The 14,172-nt window shown below is 40.5% G+C and overlaps 2 protein-coding genes across 2 annotated transcripts in view; one reads left to right on the forward strand and one right to left on the reverse strand.

Annotated features, from left to right (window-relative positions):
* Positions 1–14,172, reverse strand: part of LOC131079899 (PTI1-like tyrosine-protein kinase At3g15890) — a 158,964-nt gene that overhangs the window by 84,060 nt on the left and 60,732 nt on the right. The window lies entirely within an intron of this gene.
* On the forward strand, positions 10,706–13,137 carry LOC131079897 (uncharacterized). The gene is made up of 5 exons (XM_059213868.1): positions 10,706–10,822; positions 10,918–11,397; positions 11,498–11,898; positions 12,038–12,443; positions 12,567–13,137. The coding sequence occupies exons 2-5, from the start codon at positions 11,253–11,255 to the stop codon at positions 13,070–13,072; spliced, it is 1,458 nt and encodes a 485-aa protein (XP_059069851.1). The 5' UTR covers positions 10,706–10,822; positions 10,918–11,252; the 3' UTR covers positions 13,073–13,137.

Consider the following 14,172-nt stretch of genomic DNA (forward strand, 5'->3'; position numbering starts at 1 on the left):
TAGATGTGCCTTCAAGCCTATCTTCAACTTTAAGACCGTTCACCATTTTCGAGACTTAGAGGTACTGCTCGACGGAGAGAGGAGAGAATACTTAGAAGTTGTATAGAATCTGATCAGGATCTTCTTTCACTGTGGCTCTGATACCATGTTTAATTTATGATCAGATTATAACAAGAACAACAATTCTCCACAAATGAACAGTATGGACACTAAGTTACCTTGGGAAAACCTTCCTTATGAAGGTGAAAAACCCAGCCACAAAATTCTCAGTTATATTTAATCAGGTTTAACTATGATTTACAAAGAATAGCTTCATTGCTTGAAGTTTTATGCACACAACAGTATAACACACAAGATACGGACTGCTGTAGAAGATTGGCCTGCTGTAGAAGATCGGACTGCAATAGTAGATAACGTGATCTGCCAAAGAATATATAATATGCTTACTGACTATATATGTCTTCAATCTGCATCTAAGTTATGATAAAGTCTTAACTCGTGTGTTTCTGATCTGAGTATATCGCATATATCTATCACCACGAACCAAGAGGGGAGATGCATTAACCATATATATTGACTCCGATGTCTTTCCAATAAGGACGTGTCTTTTCATGACACTCTAAATCAGCTTTCACTAAAACATTATTGACTATACACAAACCGATTCATTAATAACACAATCGGTTATATTGTTCAATGTTAACACACTCGATAAACATCTTTAAATGATTAATCATTGAAACCCGATAATGCAATATGTTCGATATTTAATGCATAAGTAAATTGGTTTACTAGATATGTAAGGCCGATAGAATATCTACTAATCGGCCCTGAAGGATTACTTCTGACGCTACATCATCAACATACTATGCTTCATGAGCCATCTTGGATGATCGAAGACAATTTCCTATATTTTTTAGGAGGTGATTGACAGTAGCCTGCTTCTTTCAGACATCGCCCTCGGACCAGTTGTAGCATCAATTTCCAATGGCAAGGATGGGTGATGGTCTCACAATAAAAATTTGGAATATTAAAGTAATAACTTTAATAGTTTAATTGATTTTAATAAAGTGCTTATTTAATAAAGTTACTTTATATTATTTTAATAAAATAACTTAATAAAGGGGACCACCATGAGGGTATGGCACCTAGGAGACATAAAAGTTGTTTTTAAAACACAACTTAATAAATTAAAGGGACTTCATAAGAATGTTTGATCAGCCTAAGGAGGAGAAAGGGAATGAAATAATAAGTTTAGAATATTCCGAAAAAGTTAAGATGCCACCCTAAAAGTTCAATTAGGGTTTGGAGGGAATAAAGGAACATTGGAGGCTTCATAATGACATCTTTTGGCATCATTTTTACAGGAGAAAACTTAGGTTTTTAGAGCTCTAACTTTCAAGGCAGAAATTGCAGGTTGTAGGAATGAAAACCCCTTCAATTCGAAAGGCCTACAGGAGTGAAAGATCTCCCAAGGGTCTAATTTATTATTTCATTCAAGAAATCAGCAGAAGGGACTCATATTCAGATTGCAGCAGCTGACGGAGCAGGGTTCCATTGTTGTATTTCAGACCAAGGAGCATATCTAAGTTGTTTGTCTTCATTTATCACCCCTCCTTTTTACCTTCATCCAGCCGTGCCTTCTTAGGAGCTTTATGCAGCCTTTTTCAGCTAGGACGTGAGGTTTTCAGGCTTTCCAAGCAGCAATTCAGACTTTGGAATTAATCTGATAGTGCAGATCATACATAGGGGAGTCCACCTTGGAGTAATCAACTTCAAATCGTGGCAAATTTGTTGTTCCAAACTAAATATCCGACTTGTACTTGATTATTGGGGTATGTAACTGGCAAGATTATCCCAATAAAGTTCATAAATCCCTTCATTAGTTTGTATGTTCTTGCTGTTCTATTATTTTCCAGAATTCCTTATTGTTGTATTTCACTTTCATTGCAAGTTCCACGGGGACGCGTCCCCCCCCCCTTTTTGGCCGCGTCCCCGCGTAAGAAATGTCTCGAGGACAGGGGGACGGGGACGCGACGTCCCCCGCCGTCCCGCCACCGCCACCCAAGCGCCGCCGGGACACCGAGACGTCTCCGAGGGAGACGTGGAGACGTGGAGACATCTCCCAAGAGACGTCCGGCATCTCCCCATCTCTCGAGAGACGTGCAAACGTCTCTCGAGGGACGAGGAGACGCCCAGACGTCTCCCATCACCCATGTCAAAAGCAAACAAAAAAAGCATTTTTTTATAAACATGTGACTTTTTGGGGGGTTAAGGGGTAACCCTAATTGGACGTGGGCCAATAGAAAAATAACACCTGACACCATTAGAAAATAATAAAAGTATTTTTGGCCTCACGGGGCGCTACCCCTCGACCCCGCCCTGTATCGCGACAGGGAACGCGCAAGGGGCGCTACCCCTTGACCCCAACTTGGGGCCACTGCCCCCAAACCCCCGTTGAAAAATATAGGGGGAAACCACACCGATAGAAGTAGGGAAAATTTAACCTCCGAGTCTAATTAGGCTCCATATAACAAGTACAACACAATTAGCATTGAAGAAATCTTGGTATTTAGATTTAGTATTTCAAATTTCCTATAGTCTCATTTGAAATGTAATTCTTATACTGAAATACTGTCATACATCTTTTCAAAACTAGTTTTTCAAGTACTATATGTATACGTATAACTATATCAGCACCACCACCCCGCCGCCGTCCCCCCCGCCGTCCCCAAACTTAGGCCCTTGGTCCCCCGTCCCGGAAACGTGTCCCCCCGTCCCCAACACCCGTGGAACACTATTGCAAATCCAAGAAAAAAAATCAGAAATTACACAAAAACACAAAAAATCAGAAATCAGAAAATTCCCCCAAAAAATCAGAACTTGCATTTAAGATCCAGGTGTGGATCACCACAGTGGTATCAGAGCAAAGTTTTCCTGCCATCCGGTAGGGGTTATGACAGTGATTGGATTGATGGATACTTCTAGTAAGACAATTACCGAGCTAATAGATGGACTCACCAAGCTTATAAGGGACCCAGATATTAAGGGGTTCTGTAGTACAATGATTAGATCCAAGCATGAGGCTAAGTCTGAAAATAAAAAGGCAACCATTCAATCAGAGCATGGTACAAGCATATAGGTTAGCACTGGTGAAGTTGATTTTATTTCGGAGAAGAAATCTGATTTATCTTCATTTGCAGCTGACTTTGAGCATGAGGTTAGCAATCTTGATGTTTTGGATCCACAGTACACCATTGGAAGTGATGAGGAGGCTGCACAAGAGAGTCGGGACAGCTATGGGATCAATGTTAACAGGTATTATAATCCTAATTTAGGCCTTGTCCATAGCAGCAGTGCACTTTCTTCACAAAATCAGAGTTGGGTATCCTTCAATAACCCATTGTTTGAGATGGGAGTTGAAGAGACATAAAAATCCACTGTATGAATTTGAAGATGGATCAACACTTGGCTTTAGCAGTATATTTGGCGAACATAGCACAGCGTGGGATCCGAAAGGTGATGTAGGGCATGAGTTGGAACGTAATCTCCAACTTGAGGGTGATCTCATCTCACATCATGAGATGATTGGTTACTCTTGGGAGACCACCGGATATGAGATATGCAAGTGAGGAGATAGATAAAGAGTATATAGGGCATGTTATGGCACTTGGGAATGCAGTCTCTTCATGTGATGCATTGGTCCTTGGGGATCATTCTCGATTGGGTATTCATGCTTGGGACTCTCAACTAGAATTAATGGAGGTTGTTGGGAGTCATAGGAATGACCCTTTGAGGTATAAGGATGAAAATTTCAGACATAAAGGTGCTGCTCATCTTCTTACCAGCCACTATGTGACCCCATTGTTTCATCTACAGGTGGATTGGGGTGAGATTCACAATAAGGAGTGGAGCATTGATCAGATTGGTACACTTGAGGATACTCCTTAGCAAAGGAAGGCTCATTTTCTCAGTCGTGAGCTTGCTGATTGGTTGCAGGCCAGTCACATCACTTCGTGGTTTGCCCTTATTCTGGGGAGTTGGCATGTTCTCCTTGGTCGAGGCAGTGAGAGTTCACAGTTTCAGATTTCGTGGAGGTTTTTTCCAGCTACTACTGAGGCAATTTTGAGCATAGCATTGCTCAACATTCATGCTAAGACTTGGGACAGCTCTTATGCTTAGAGTAAAGTGCTGAACCTGGTGACATCAAACTGTATCTCACAGATCCCAGTTATAGGCAGCAGTAGTCCTTGTTTGTTTCAGATCTACCACACTCAAGGAGTCCATCTTACTGAGGTCTATCCAGTAAGTCTTGACAGTGTTACACCTTGGAGTTGGATAGGAGTGGAAAACACATCAATTTGTGGGGCCTACCAAGGTCACGGAAGAGAGGGTACAATCAGTCCTAAAATCTCTAATTAAGGACAGCAGCACTGTGTCTCCTTATATTCATGAGTTAGCTATCTATACTCCTGAAAAAGAAAATGATATAGACCCTCCATTCATTGGTATACAAGAAGTAGAGGGCAGACTTAATATTTTTGGTATTGCTTTCTTTGGGAAAGACTAAATTTGCTTGCCTTGGGACAGCAGCACCAGATCAGACCCAAGGTCTGATTGAGGGTTGGCTTGTGAAGGTTAGTGTTTCCTAGTGGTTGGCTCAACAAGACGAGCTCCATTTTTGTTATGTTCATGGTATTCACCACTCTATGGCTTATGATGAGTAAGGGTTAACTAACACTAGAAATTTAGTAGTTGCTGATAATTTTCTCAATGGTGGTGCTGATTTTGTTGTTGACACTCATAGTGGACCAGCCACTCAAGAGTTGTCTTTGATGGGTGATGTTGTCATTTTATGACACCCTTGGTCCATCAGGGAGAACCGATCGGAGATATGTTCCATGTCTAGCACGGCCCCAGTTGATCAAGGACAAAACCAATGGAATCATAAAATATTAAGTGTTATCTTGTAAGGAGGCGGCAAGCTTCCTCCTTTCCTCCCTTCTTTCCGGACCCCCCAATCCCAAAACCTCAAGTTTTCGGACCTTCCTTCTTCCCTTTCCTTCTTCCTTCGGGACCCTGTAATCCTGGAACCCCAGGTTTTCGGACCTTCCTCCCTTTCTTCCTTCCTTCCGGACCCTGGAATCTCGGAACCCCAGGTTTCCGAACCTTCCTTCTTCCCTTTCCTTCTTCCTTCTGGACCTCGGAATCCTGAAACCCCAGGTTTCTGAACCCTCCTCCTTCCCTTTCCTTCTTCAAACCGAACCCCGAAATCCCAAAACCTCAGGTTTTTGAACCTTCCTTCCTCCCTTTCCTCCTTCCTTCCAGACCCCAAAATCCCGGGACCCCAGGTTTCCGGACCTTCCTTCCTCCCTTTCCTCCTTTCTTCCAGACCTTGGAATCCTAAAACCTCTCCCCTTGCAACGTTTTCTAGAGGGCTCGACGTCTGACTTCTGACAACTTGCGACAGTTCCAGATGACATGAACAAAACTCAAGGCTATTAATGCTCCACCAACCCCTACAACTTGTCTACTTTCATTCATGGAGCTACAGGAGCGCTTTTAATGTTTTTTACAAGATTGCCATCAAGTGGAGTCCAAGACCATGCTTATTTATGGTTACTTAATGGCCTTCATATCAGGTTTTGCATGCTCTAACCTTGGAATGTCAGGCAATCCACCTTCTAAAAGTACTCTTCTTGGGATTGCCTTGTTAGGGTATGGCCAAGTTGCTTGCACGCACAACCATATCAGATCTGTGCACTTCCCTGCTTTCTCGGACTAACATTCTTCTACGCACGCTAGAGTCAAGGATTCCCCCCCTTGGACCACTGGTCTCTCTTTTGCAACCAATTTGCTATATATAGGTTGTTAAGCCTCACTGTAAAGGGTTCTCTCCCTACTGGCTTGAGCTACTCTTTGCTGTTTCACTTCTCTTGAAGATTTGTATATTTCATTGCAATTCTGCAACTGCAAGTTTGGCCTTTGGGCTGAGAATGAATTGATATTAGCATTCTTGCCTCCCTTCAACTTATGCATGTTGTGTATGTTTTATTACCTTCATTTTAAGTGTACAGTTTGTGGCTTTCTCTCATATATATGTTGTGTTAACTTGTTTCTGAGTGTGACTTGTGGGAAACCTTCTCCCCTTTCACATTCAGCAAATTCTAACCTCCATACATGCATTTGGGGTCATTCATGCAACTGAAGTTTGTGCATCTCCGGGGTATTTCAATTTGTTCTTTGTGTCATTTCTAGGTGGGGAGAGGAACATCTCTTATCTTGGTGCATCACCTCCTTTTTTTTAGCTTTTCCTTCTTCCCTTTTCCTCTGCAAGCTGTTAGGATGGGTTTCGAAGTAAAATTCTAAGTGTTGGGTTAGTTCAACACTTGCACCTAGATTGAGAAGGAAGTCGACCTTCTCCAGAGATTCAACCTCTTGCGCAAGGTCCCACACTTCAGGGTTGTTTCCATGTTTCACAAGGTTGTTGAGTTGATAGCTCAACAAGGCTACAAAATTTTGTGACAACAGGTGTTACATGCAACCACAATTTATCCTTGGGTTTGCCATCAATTTCTTATGTTGTAGCAGCCATCTATTTGTTAGCTGATAACTTTATCTTCACCGAACTGGAATGGGTTAGTGGTTGTCCTACTGGGGATTACATTACACCTCCAACTTTTTCACGGTCTACATCAGCTTTTCAGTTACTTGGGAGTGTGTGGAAACATGTCTATTGGATAGAGATTGAGTATGAGGTAAATTCCTTTGGTCTGTATGGGTATGTTGACACCCTTGGTATCATTCATATTACCGGTGGGAGTCATAACAAGAATACTAGGAGACCTTGTGTATTGACTTATTGGCATGTGAGCATTCGTCACATCTCTTTGTTGGTCTTCTTTCACGGATGGTTGTTTCACGGTGATGTGAGTGATACAGGTTCTTTTGGGATCTTGAACATCCATGGGGCACTTGATGAGTTTGTTTGTGACACGTCTCACCTAGTGGATGACTCCTTAGTAGAGGATGTAGTTGTCCAATCCCAGAGATTGGGGATGCATACCATAGAGACTCATGCATTTGGTTGGTATACCTTAGAGATTTCGTTGGCTCATGAGTTTAGGTATGGAGAAATCGCTACAATTTATGATCAAGAGGCACTAATGTGTGTGTTGCAGCAGGATTATGGCGTTAAGGTGAGAGGTGAGTCGGTTGGTGTTGATGTTCTAGCCCTTGTTTGTGAGGTACTCCTCCCTACTATGGGAAGAGATGGCCGTTATACTGTTTGGTGCATGGATCTCCTACCAAGTGGTTGGAGGGTAGCAGCTATTCAAGAGTCTAGAGTAGAGCGGGATTATCTTCTCCAGTTTGGAGAACATCATAGAGGCGATTTCCTATCATCCTATGTCACTAGAGACACCTTTTGCTCCTATACAAGTCTGTTGGCCAATCATGAGTTCATTCTTCTATCTCATGTCAACAACCTAGGAGGAGTTATTGGATATTGTCTCGCATCTATTCTAATTATTCCTCACATCCATGGAGGACCTATAGGATCTAGATGGTGGTTTTGTGTTGATGACATTTCGAGATGCTTCCATCTCCTCATGCACACTGCATCTGAAGATGTAGTGGTTTGGAATTTAGGTGGTGACTCACTTGGTAGATCATTCTATCCAGTTTTCGTTGAGTTGCATCACCACTATTGGCACCACAATGGTGGTTTATTCAGAGAGGTGCAACGGAAATCAGTGGGTGTTGAGTACAGTGGGCTTCAAGTTGGGATGAGGGATGCTCATCTCTCCTTACAGGTGCATGTTAGCTCTATGACTTGGATTTCACCGAAATGCAGGATGCTACAGTATGTTGATGGTGTTAGTGTGGAGTAGCAGGATTTATTGGGTAGTGGGAATAGCAAATTCCTAATTTGGTGTCCAAGAATGAGCATGAGGAGTGTTTTTCTTCACCCAATTGTAGAGTTTCAGAGAGTGTCGAGCATTGACATGATTTTTGGTTGCAATTGCATTCAAAGGGATTCGGGTACGGGTTTTTGTAGAATCATTTGGGATCAGGGTGGTTGGCAGACAGTCGCAATTGGCACTTTGTCTGTGCATACCGGTATAGAAGGTAGTTGTTTTGGTATACAGTCAAGAATTGCTTGTGGACAAGCAATCTTGGGAAGGGCGGACTCTAATGTCCCCATTTCCTAGGTTAATATTTTTAGCAAGGTTGGTCTATTATCAGGGTTCTCGTAGGTCAGTACAGTGGATAGGGAGCCCATTCACGGGGGTTGTGGTCCTTTGGGGAGGTTTGCATAGCATTTTATGAGCTCACAGCTAGTCTCCTATTTTTTAGGAAGGTCCCTATTTTCTAGAAAGGGATTGGTAGTTAGCCAATTGACCTCCCGAAGCTTTTGGAGCCATGCAGGGGGTTTTATAAGCCATTTCTAATGTTTGAAGACAGTCTCCTATTTTTTTGGAGGGTACCTATCTATTAGGAAGAGATTGGGAGATGGTCTGCTATGCTTCATGAGCCATTTCGGATGATCGGAGACAGTTTCCTATATTTTTAGGAGGGGTCCTATTTTATAGGAGGTGATTGATAGTAGCCTTTTTTCAAACATCACCTTGGTACCAGATACAGCATCAATTTCCAGTGGCAAGGATGGGTGATAGTCTCACAATAAAAATTTGGAATATTAAAGTAATAACTTTAATATTTTGATTGATTTTAATAAAGTGTTTATTTAATAAAGTTACTTTATATTATTTTAATCAAGTAACTTAATGTTGGTTGAAAATTTTGTAAACTCAGGGAGGTTTGCAAAATGGTGATTTCAAACACAGTGTGTGAGATAAATCTCTCCTAATTATAAGGGAAGGCTCCCCCTTTACTTACTATAACTATTCTACAACAAACTCTAATTATGAATCCTAATATAGACTTTGGTTATACATCACTTCATTCTCTTTTTTCAGAATAAATGCTATCTTTTCTCTCTTCTTTAGAAAAGAAGTTACAATCGTGAGCATAAGTAACTTGTGAAACAACTCAAAAGTACATTAACAAAATAAATAGATGAAAGAAGTGAAGTTTCTATGAAAGTGAAAAGTCTTTCGTCGCTTCTCCAGGACGGAAAAATAGCAATGAAGCTCAAAGTCTTCACTTTACTACTCTCCTATCAACCTTTTTACAAATAACTCTTTTTGAACCAATATTTATTGAAATAACAAATAAAGCGCAAAGTCTTTATGTTGTTACTTGTATACAATTAATAAAAATTTTCTAAAGATAATAAAGTAAAGCTCAAAGTCTTTAATCTATTATCCACATGCAATTCTTACTTCCAAATTCTCGAAGTAACACAAAGTTTACTTAGCAAATCTGAACAACTAAACTATTTCACACAATTCACTACTCAACTCAATCTCTCAAGAATATATAGCATAAATGACATAAGAACATCTATATCATAAACAAAGATGATTCCAACCAGAGTTCCCAAACTCGCCGCGAGTCAGGCGAGTTCGCCGAGTTGGCGAGTCGAGCCAAGCTCGGCGAGTTTTGCTGACTTGCGGCTCGGACTCCGCGAGTTTTGCCAAAACTCGCCGAGTCCGAGCTCCAGGTTTCGGCCACGCGATATGGGCAATTCGGATTTTAAAAAACAAAAAAAATAAAAGCTTTTTCATTTGTTTTTTTTTACCTTTCTCTTTCATATAACCCTAAAAGGTCTTCTAATTGTTAGTTGTGAGAAGAAGAGAGGAAAAGTGAGAGAGAGGAAGGAAAACAAGAGGCCATAGGTTTGCAACCAGCAAGGAAGAAGAGCATCAAGGAGACCACAAATCACATTGGGGAGGCCATAGGCTTGCATTGAGAGCATCAAGGAGTCCAAAGCAAGACTTCTCAACTCATTTGAAAGAGGTAAGGTAGATTTTGCTGGTTTTTTTAGATATGTTAATGGATTTTTTTCATTTGTTTGTTAATTTTTTTTTAGTTTAACAGTTAACTTTCCAAATCTTGAATGTTTTTATTTTTTTAGCTTAATTACAATGAGAGAAGTCGAATAATAGCAAAGTGCAAACCCTACATTTTTTTAGAAAAAAATTGTAAACATGTATTTACAATTTTATTTTTTTTTTAAAGTAGGGTTTGCTGATTTTTTCTATTAGTTTATAACTTTATTAAATTTTCTTATTGCAGCAGCCTTCACGTTTAAAAAACATTCATTTTTCACAATGCCTAAAAAGGATGAGGCTTGGAAATATACTGAAGACTTTATTGGTAGACAAAAAAATCAAACAAAATGTTTTTTTTGTAAAGAAATTAATTTTGGTGGCATCAATAGATTTAAATACCATATTGCCGGCATACCTGGCCATGATATTGAGGTATGCAAATTACAAACTCCTGAGGCAAAACGTTTTTGTTATGTCCAATTAGAAACACATGAACAAGAAAAGTTAACTAAGAAGAGGCAATTGGAAGAGTTAAGTGCTATTGGCTCCCATGCACCCACATCCGCATCCGCATCCGCATCCACATCCATAGGTTGTGTTGGAGAGGGTTCTTCCATGCCTCCCTTTCACCCTAGTGCTTCTGCTAGTGCTAGTGCTTCTACTTCTACTCCTCCTAGTGGCACTATTACCTTTGGCCCTAGAGTTCGGAAATCCAGTTTGGATAGTTATTTTGTGCCGCGTAGTAATCCTGGGGCACAACCCTCGCTTGAGGGCATGGGTTGGAACAAGGAGGTTCATGATGCTGCAAGAAAACAAATTTGCAAGTTTTGGTACTTTTGCAACATTCCATTTATTGCAGCCAGGTAATTCTTTTTTATTTGATTGCTTTAAGTTTAAAAGTAAATTTATAGTTTGAAGTTGAACGCTACTTTGTCTAATCATAATCTATTTGTGACAGGTCTCCTTATTGGCAAGGCATGGTAGATTCCATAACCATTTGTGGTGCAGGGTTTAAAGCCCCTACCGATGCTGAGTTAAGTGGCCCCCTCTTGTTACAAATGGTTGAGGATATGAAAGTTGAGCTAGAGGACCACCGACAGTCTTGGAGCCAAAAGGGTTGCACCATCATGACAGATGGTTGGACCGATAGGAGGAATAGAACACTCCTAAATTTTCTTGTTTCCTGCGGAGGTGATTGATCATGATTCATTCTAATTTGTACTTCCCTAAATGCATTGAATAAATTAAATTTTGATTTGTTGAAAGTTTGAAACTCTATTTTCAGGATCCACCATGTTCTTGAAATCTATTGATGCTTACTCACATGTGAAAAATGCCACATACTTATGTGAGGCTATTGAGGAAGTCATACAAGAGGTGGGGGAAGAAAATGTGGTGCAGATGGTGACAGATAATGCAGCAAGTTATGTTGCTGCAGGTAAATTTTGAACTTTTCAAGTCTTGATGGAGAGGCATCTATGATTATTTAAAATTTTCTTAACACATCAAAATTTCTAATTAACTTAAAATTGCTGTAGGTAAACTTTTGATGGAGAGGCACCCGAAAATTTTTTGGTCTCCTTGTGCGGCCCATTGCCTTGACCTCATGTTGGAGGATATTGGTAAGCTTGAATGGGTGAAATCAATAGTTGAAAGGGCCAAAAATATCAGCAAGTTTATCTACAATCATGCATTGGTCCTTAGCATTATGAGGCAATACACGGGGCAAAAGGAGTTGGCTCGTCCTGGTATCACGAGGTTTGCCTCAGACTTCCTCACACTGAAATCCTTGATAAAATCAAAGGCAGCTTTGAGGCGTATGTTTGTTGGTGAGGAGTGGACTTCCTCATCCTATGCTACGACCACTGCAGGGATAGATGTGGTAAATTGCATTTTTGATGAGCCAGGTTTTTGGACCCCCTGTGGAGAAACTGTGCAGGTAAATTTATTACAATTTAACATTTAGTATCTACTATTTAGTAATTTAATTTTAATTTATTAACAATTTAACTTTGCAATTTTTCTTTTTTTTTAATTTAATTTGTGACTTAATTGTTTTTGTTTAACATTATGTGTAGGTCACTGAGCCCCTCGTAGTTCTCCTACGAGTTGTTGATGGGGAGAAGCCCTCTATGGGCTATATATATGAGGGTATGGATAGGGCCAAGGAGGCCATTAGGTCCATATATGCAGGAGATGAGGATAAGTATGGCCCCATTTGGAAGATTATTGATAGGAGATGGCAGAACCAGCTTCACAGGCCCATCCATGCAGCAGCCTATTACCTCAATCCGGCATTTCAATTTCGTGATGACTTCAAGGCAGATGAGGAGGTTCTTAGTGGCCTGTATACAGTGGTTCAAAAGTTGTGTACTGATGGCACAGCCTCAAGTACAACGCTCCAGCTGGATAAATATAATAATCGAGAAGGGGCAATCTTCGCAAGCAGCATGTGCATAGAGGCTCGAACACAATTGCAGCCAGGTAGAAATATATGTAAACTTAAGATTCTTAAGTTTATGGCTTATGCATTTTAATTTTTGATTTTATAATCTAGCCTTAAAGTTGGAAATGAGTTTGATTTTTTTTTCTTTTTCGTTATTTCAGATAGATGGTGGCAAATGTTTGGGCCCTCAACCCCAAACCTTCAAAAAATTGCCATCCGTATTTTGAGCCAGCCATGCAGCGCTTCTGGATGTGAGCGCAATTGGTCCATGTTCGAGCACATCCACTCGAAGAGGCGTAATAGATTGTCTGTGGAGAGGTTGAATGATCTTGTTTTTGTTCATTACAACCTCCGTCTTAGGACCAGACAGATTTTGGACACTGACTCCTCTCCGATCACTTTAGCGGAGATCGATCCAGAGTCTGAGTGGATCACTGAGTCTACCGATCCCCTCTTCACTGAGGAGGACCATGAGTGGGTTGACCAGGCAAACAGAGAGACTGAGGCTGTGGCTATGGCAGAGGAGGAGGATAGAGCACGATCCGGCACAGGCACCTCACGGGCAGAGACTATGGCTTCTCAGTCATCCAGGACCTACCTTAGACGCATTTGTAGGAGGCAAACAGACTACTCTGAGGCTGAGGATGAGCTAGAGCCTGAGCCATAGACTTGTTTTTGTTTACAGTTATATATATGTTTGGGAACATTTGATGTCATGGATTTTATATACATTTGACAACATTTATAACTCTATATATCTATGTTTTCTATTTCCTTCAGCTACAATTTACATTTCTACGCATGTGATGGATGTATGTTTGTGTATGTGATCAAATTAGCTTCTATTTGATGATGTTATAGTGTCTTTAAGCTTTATTCAATAATGGGTGCATGAAACAAGTTTTAAATCGTTAAAAATCTCTAAATTTCAAGGGTTTTTTATTTTGCCAAGTCATAGCCGAGTCATAGCCGAGTCACGAGTCGAGTCGGCCTTGCCGAGTCCGAGCCGAGTTCGAGTCTGGGAACTTTGATTCCAACACAAAGTTTGAAAGCCAATATTTGTCTTCTTATTTTGATTGAGCTTGCAAAATCACAATTTGAACACAAAGTCTCACTTTGCTTTTCACTTTGGCAAAGTTTTGTTGCATAAAATAAAAGATAAAATTTACAATGAGCACCCTCATATATATAGGAGGGGCAATGAGCAAAATTAGGAAAACTCAAGTAATTATGACCAAGTCAAAAGTAGAGTTCGAATTGACTTAGGACTTGTGCAATCCTACATGCAAAATTATGTATACAAAATGACACTTGAAGTGCTGATCAGAATTACAAAATGCCACTACACTAGAGACTCATAAAAATGACTAAGTGTCCAGAGACATCTTTATTATGATCATCCTTCTTCAAAAAAACTTCATATTGTTTCCAGGTAGCCTGTATTTCAGAATCATCGGGTGTTCGCAATGTTTGACACCACTCAGGATGGTGGGAAGACCGGATATGAGTCTTGCTTCTTGAGCTTCATTGTCTTTTTCCGTGGATATGGTTCTGACATTTGCAAATAGCTTGAACAGCATCAGAGTTCAAAAAAGTCCTCCAGAATTAGATGAAATCATCATCATAGAAAAACATCTTCAATACTTCCAAGTTCCAACAACTTAGAAAATTTTCTCAAGTATTAGGTGTATATCGGGTCTATACACCCAATTTGCACCTAAGGGCAAACATGTAGTTAAATGCAAATCGCGCCTATAAACCCGATTT

The sequence above is a fragment of the Cryptomeria japonica genome, chromosome 11, assembly GCF_030272615.1.
Source record: "Cryptomeria japonica chromosome 11, Sugi_1.0, whole genome shotgun sequence".
Taxonomy (NCBI): Eukaryota; Viridiplantae; Streptophyta; class Pinopsida; order Cupressales; family Cupressaceae; genus Cryptomeria; species Cryptomeria japonica.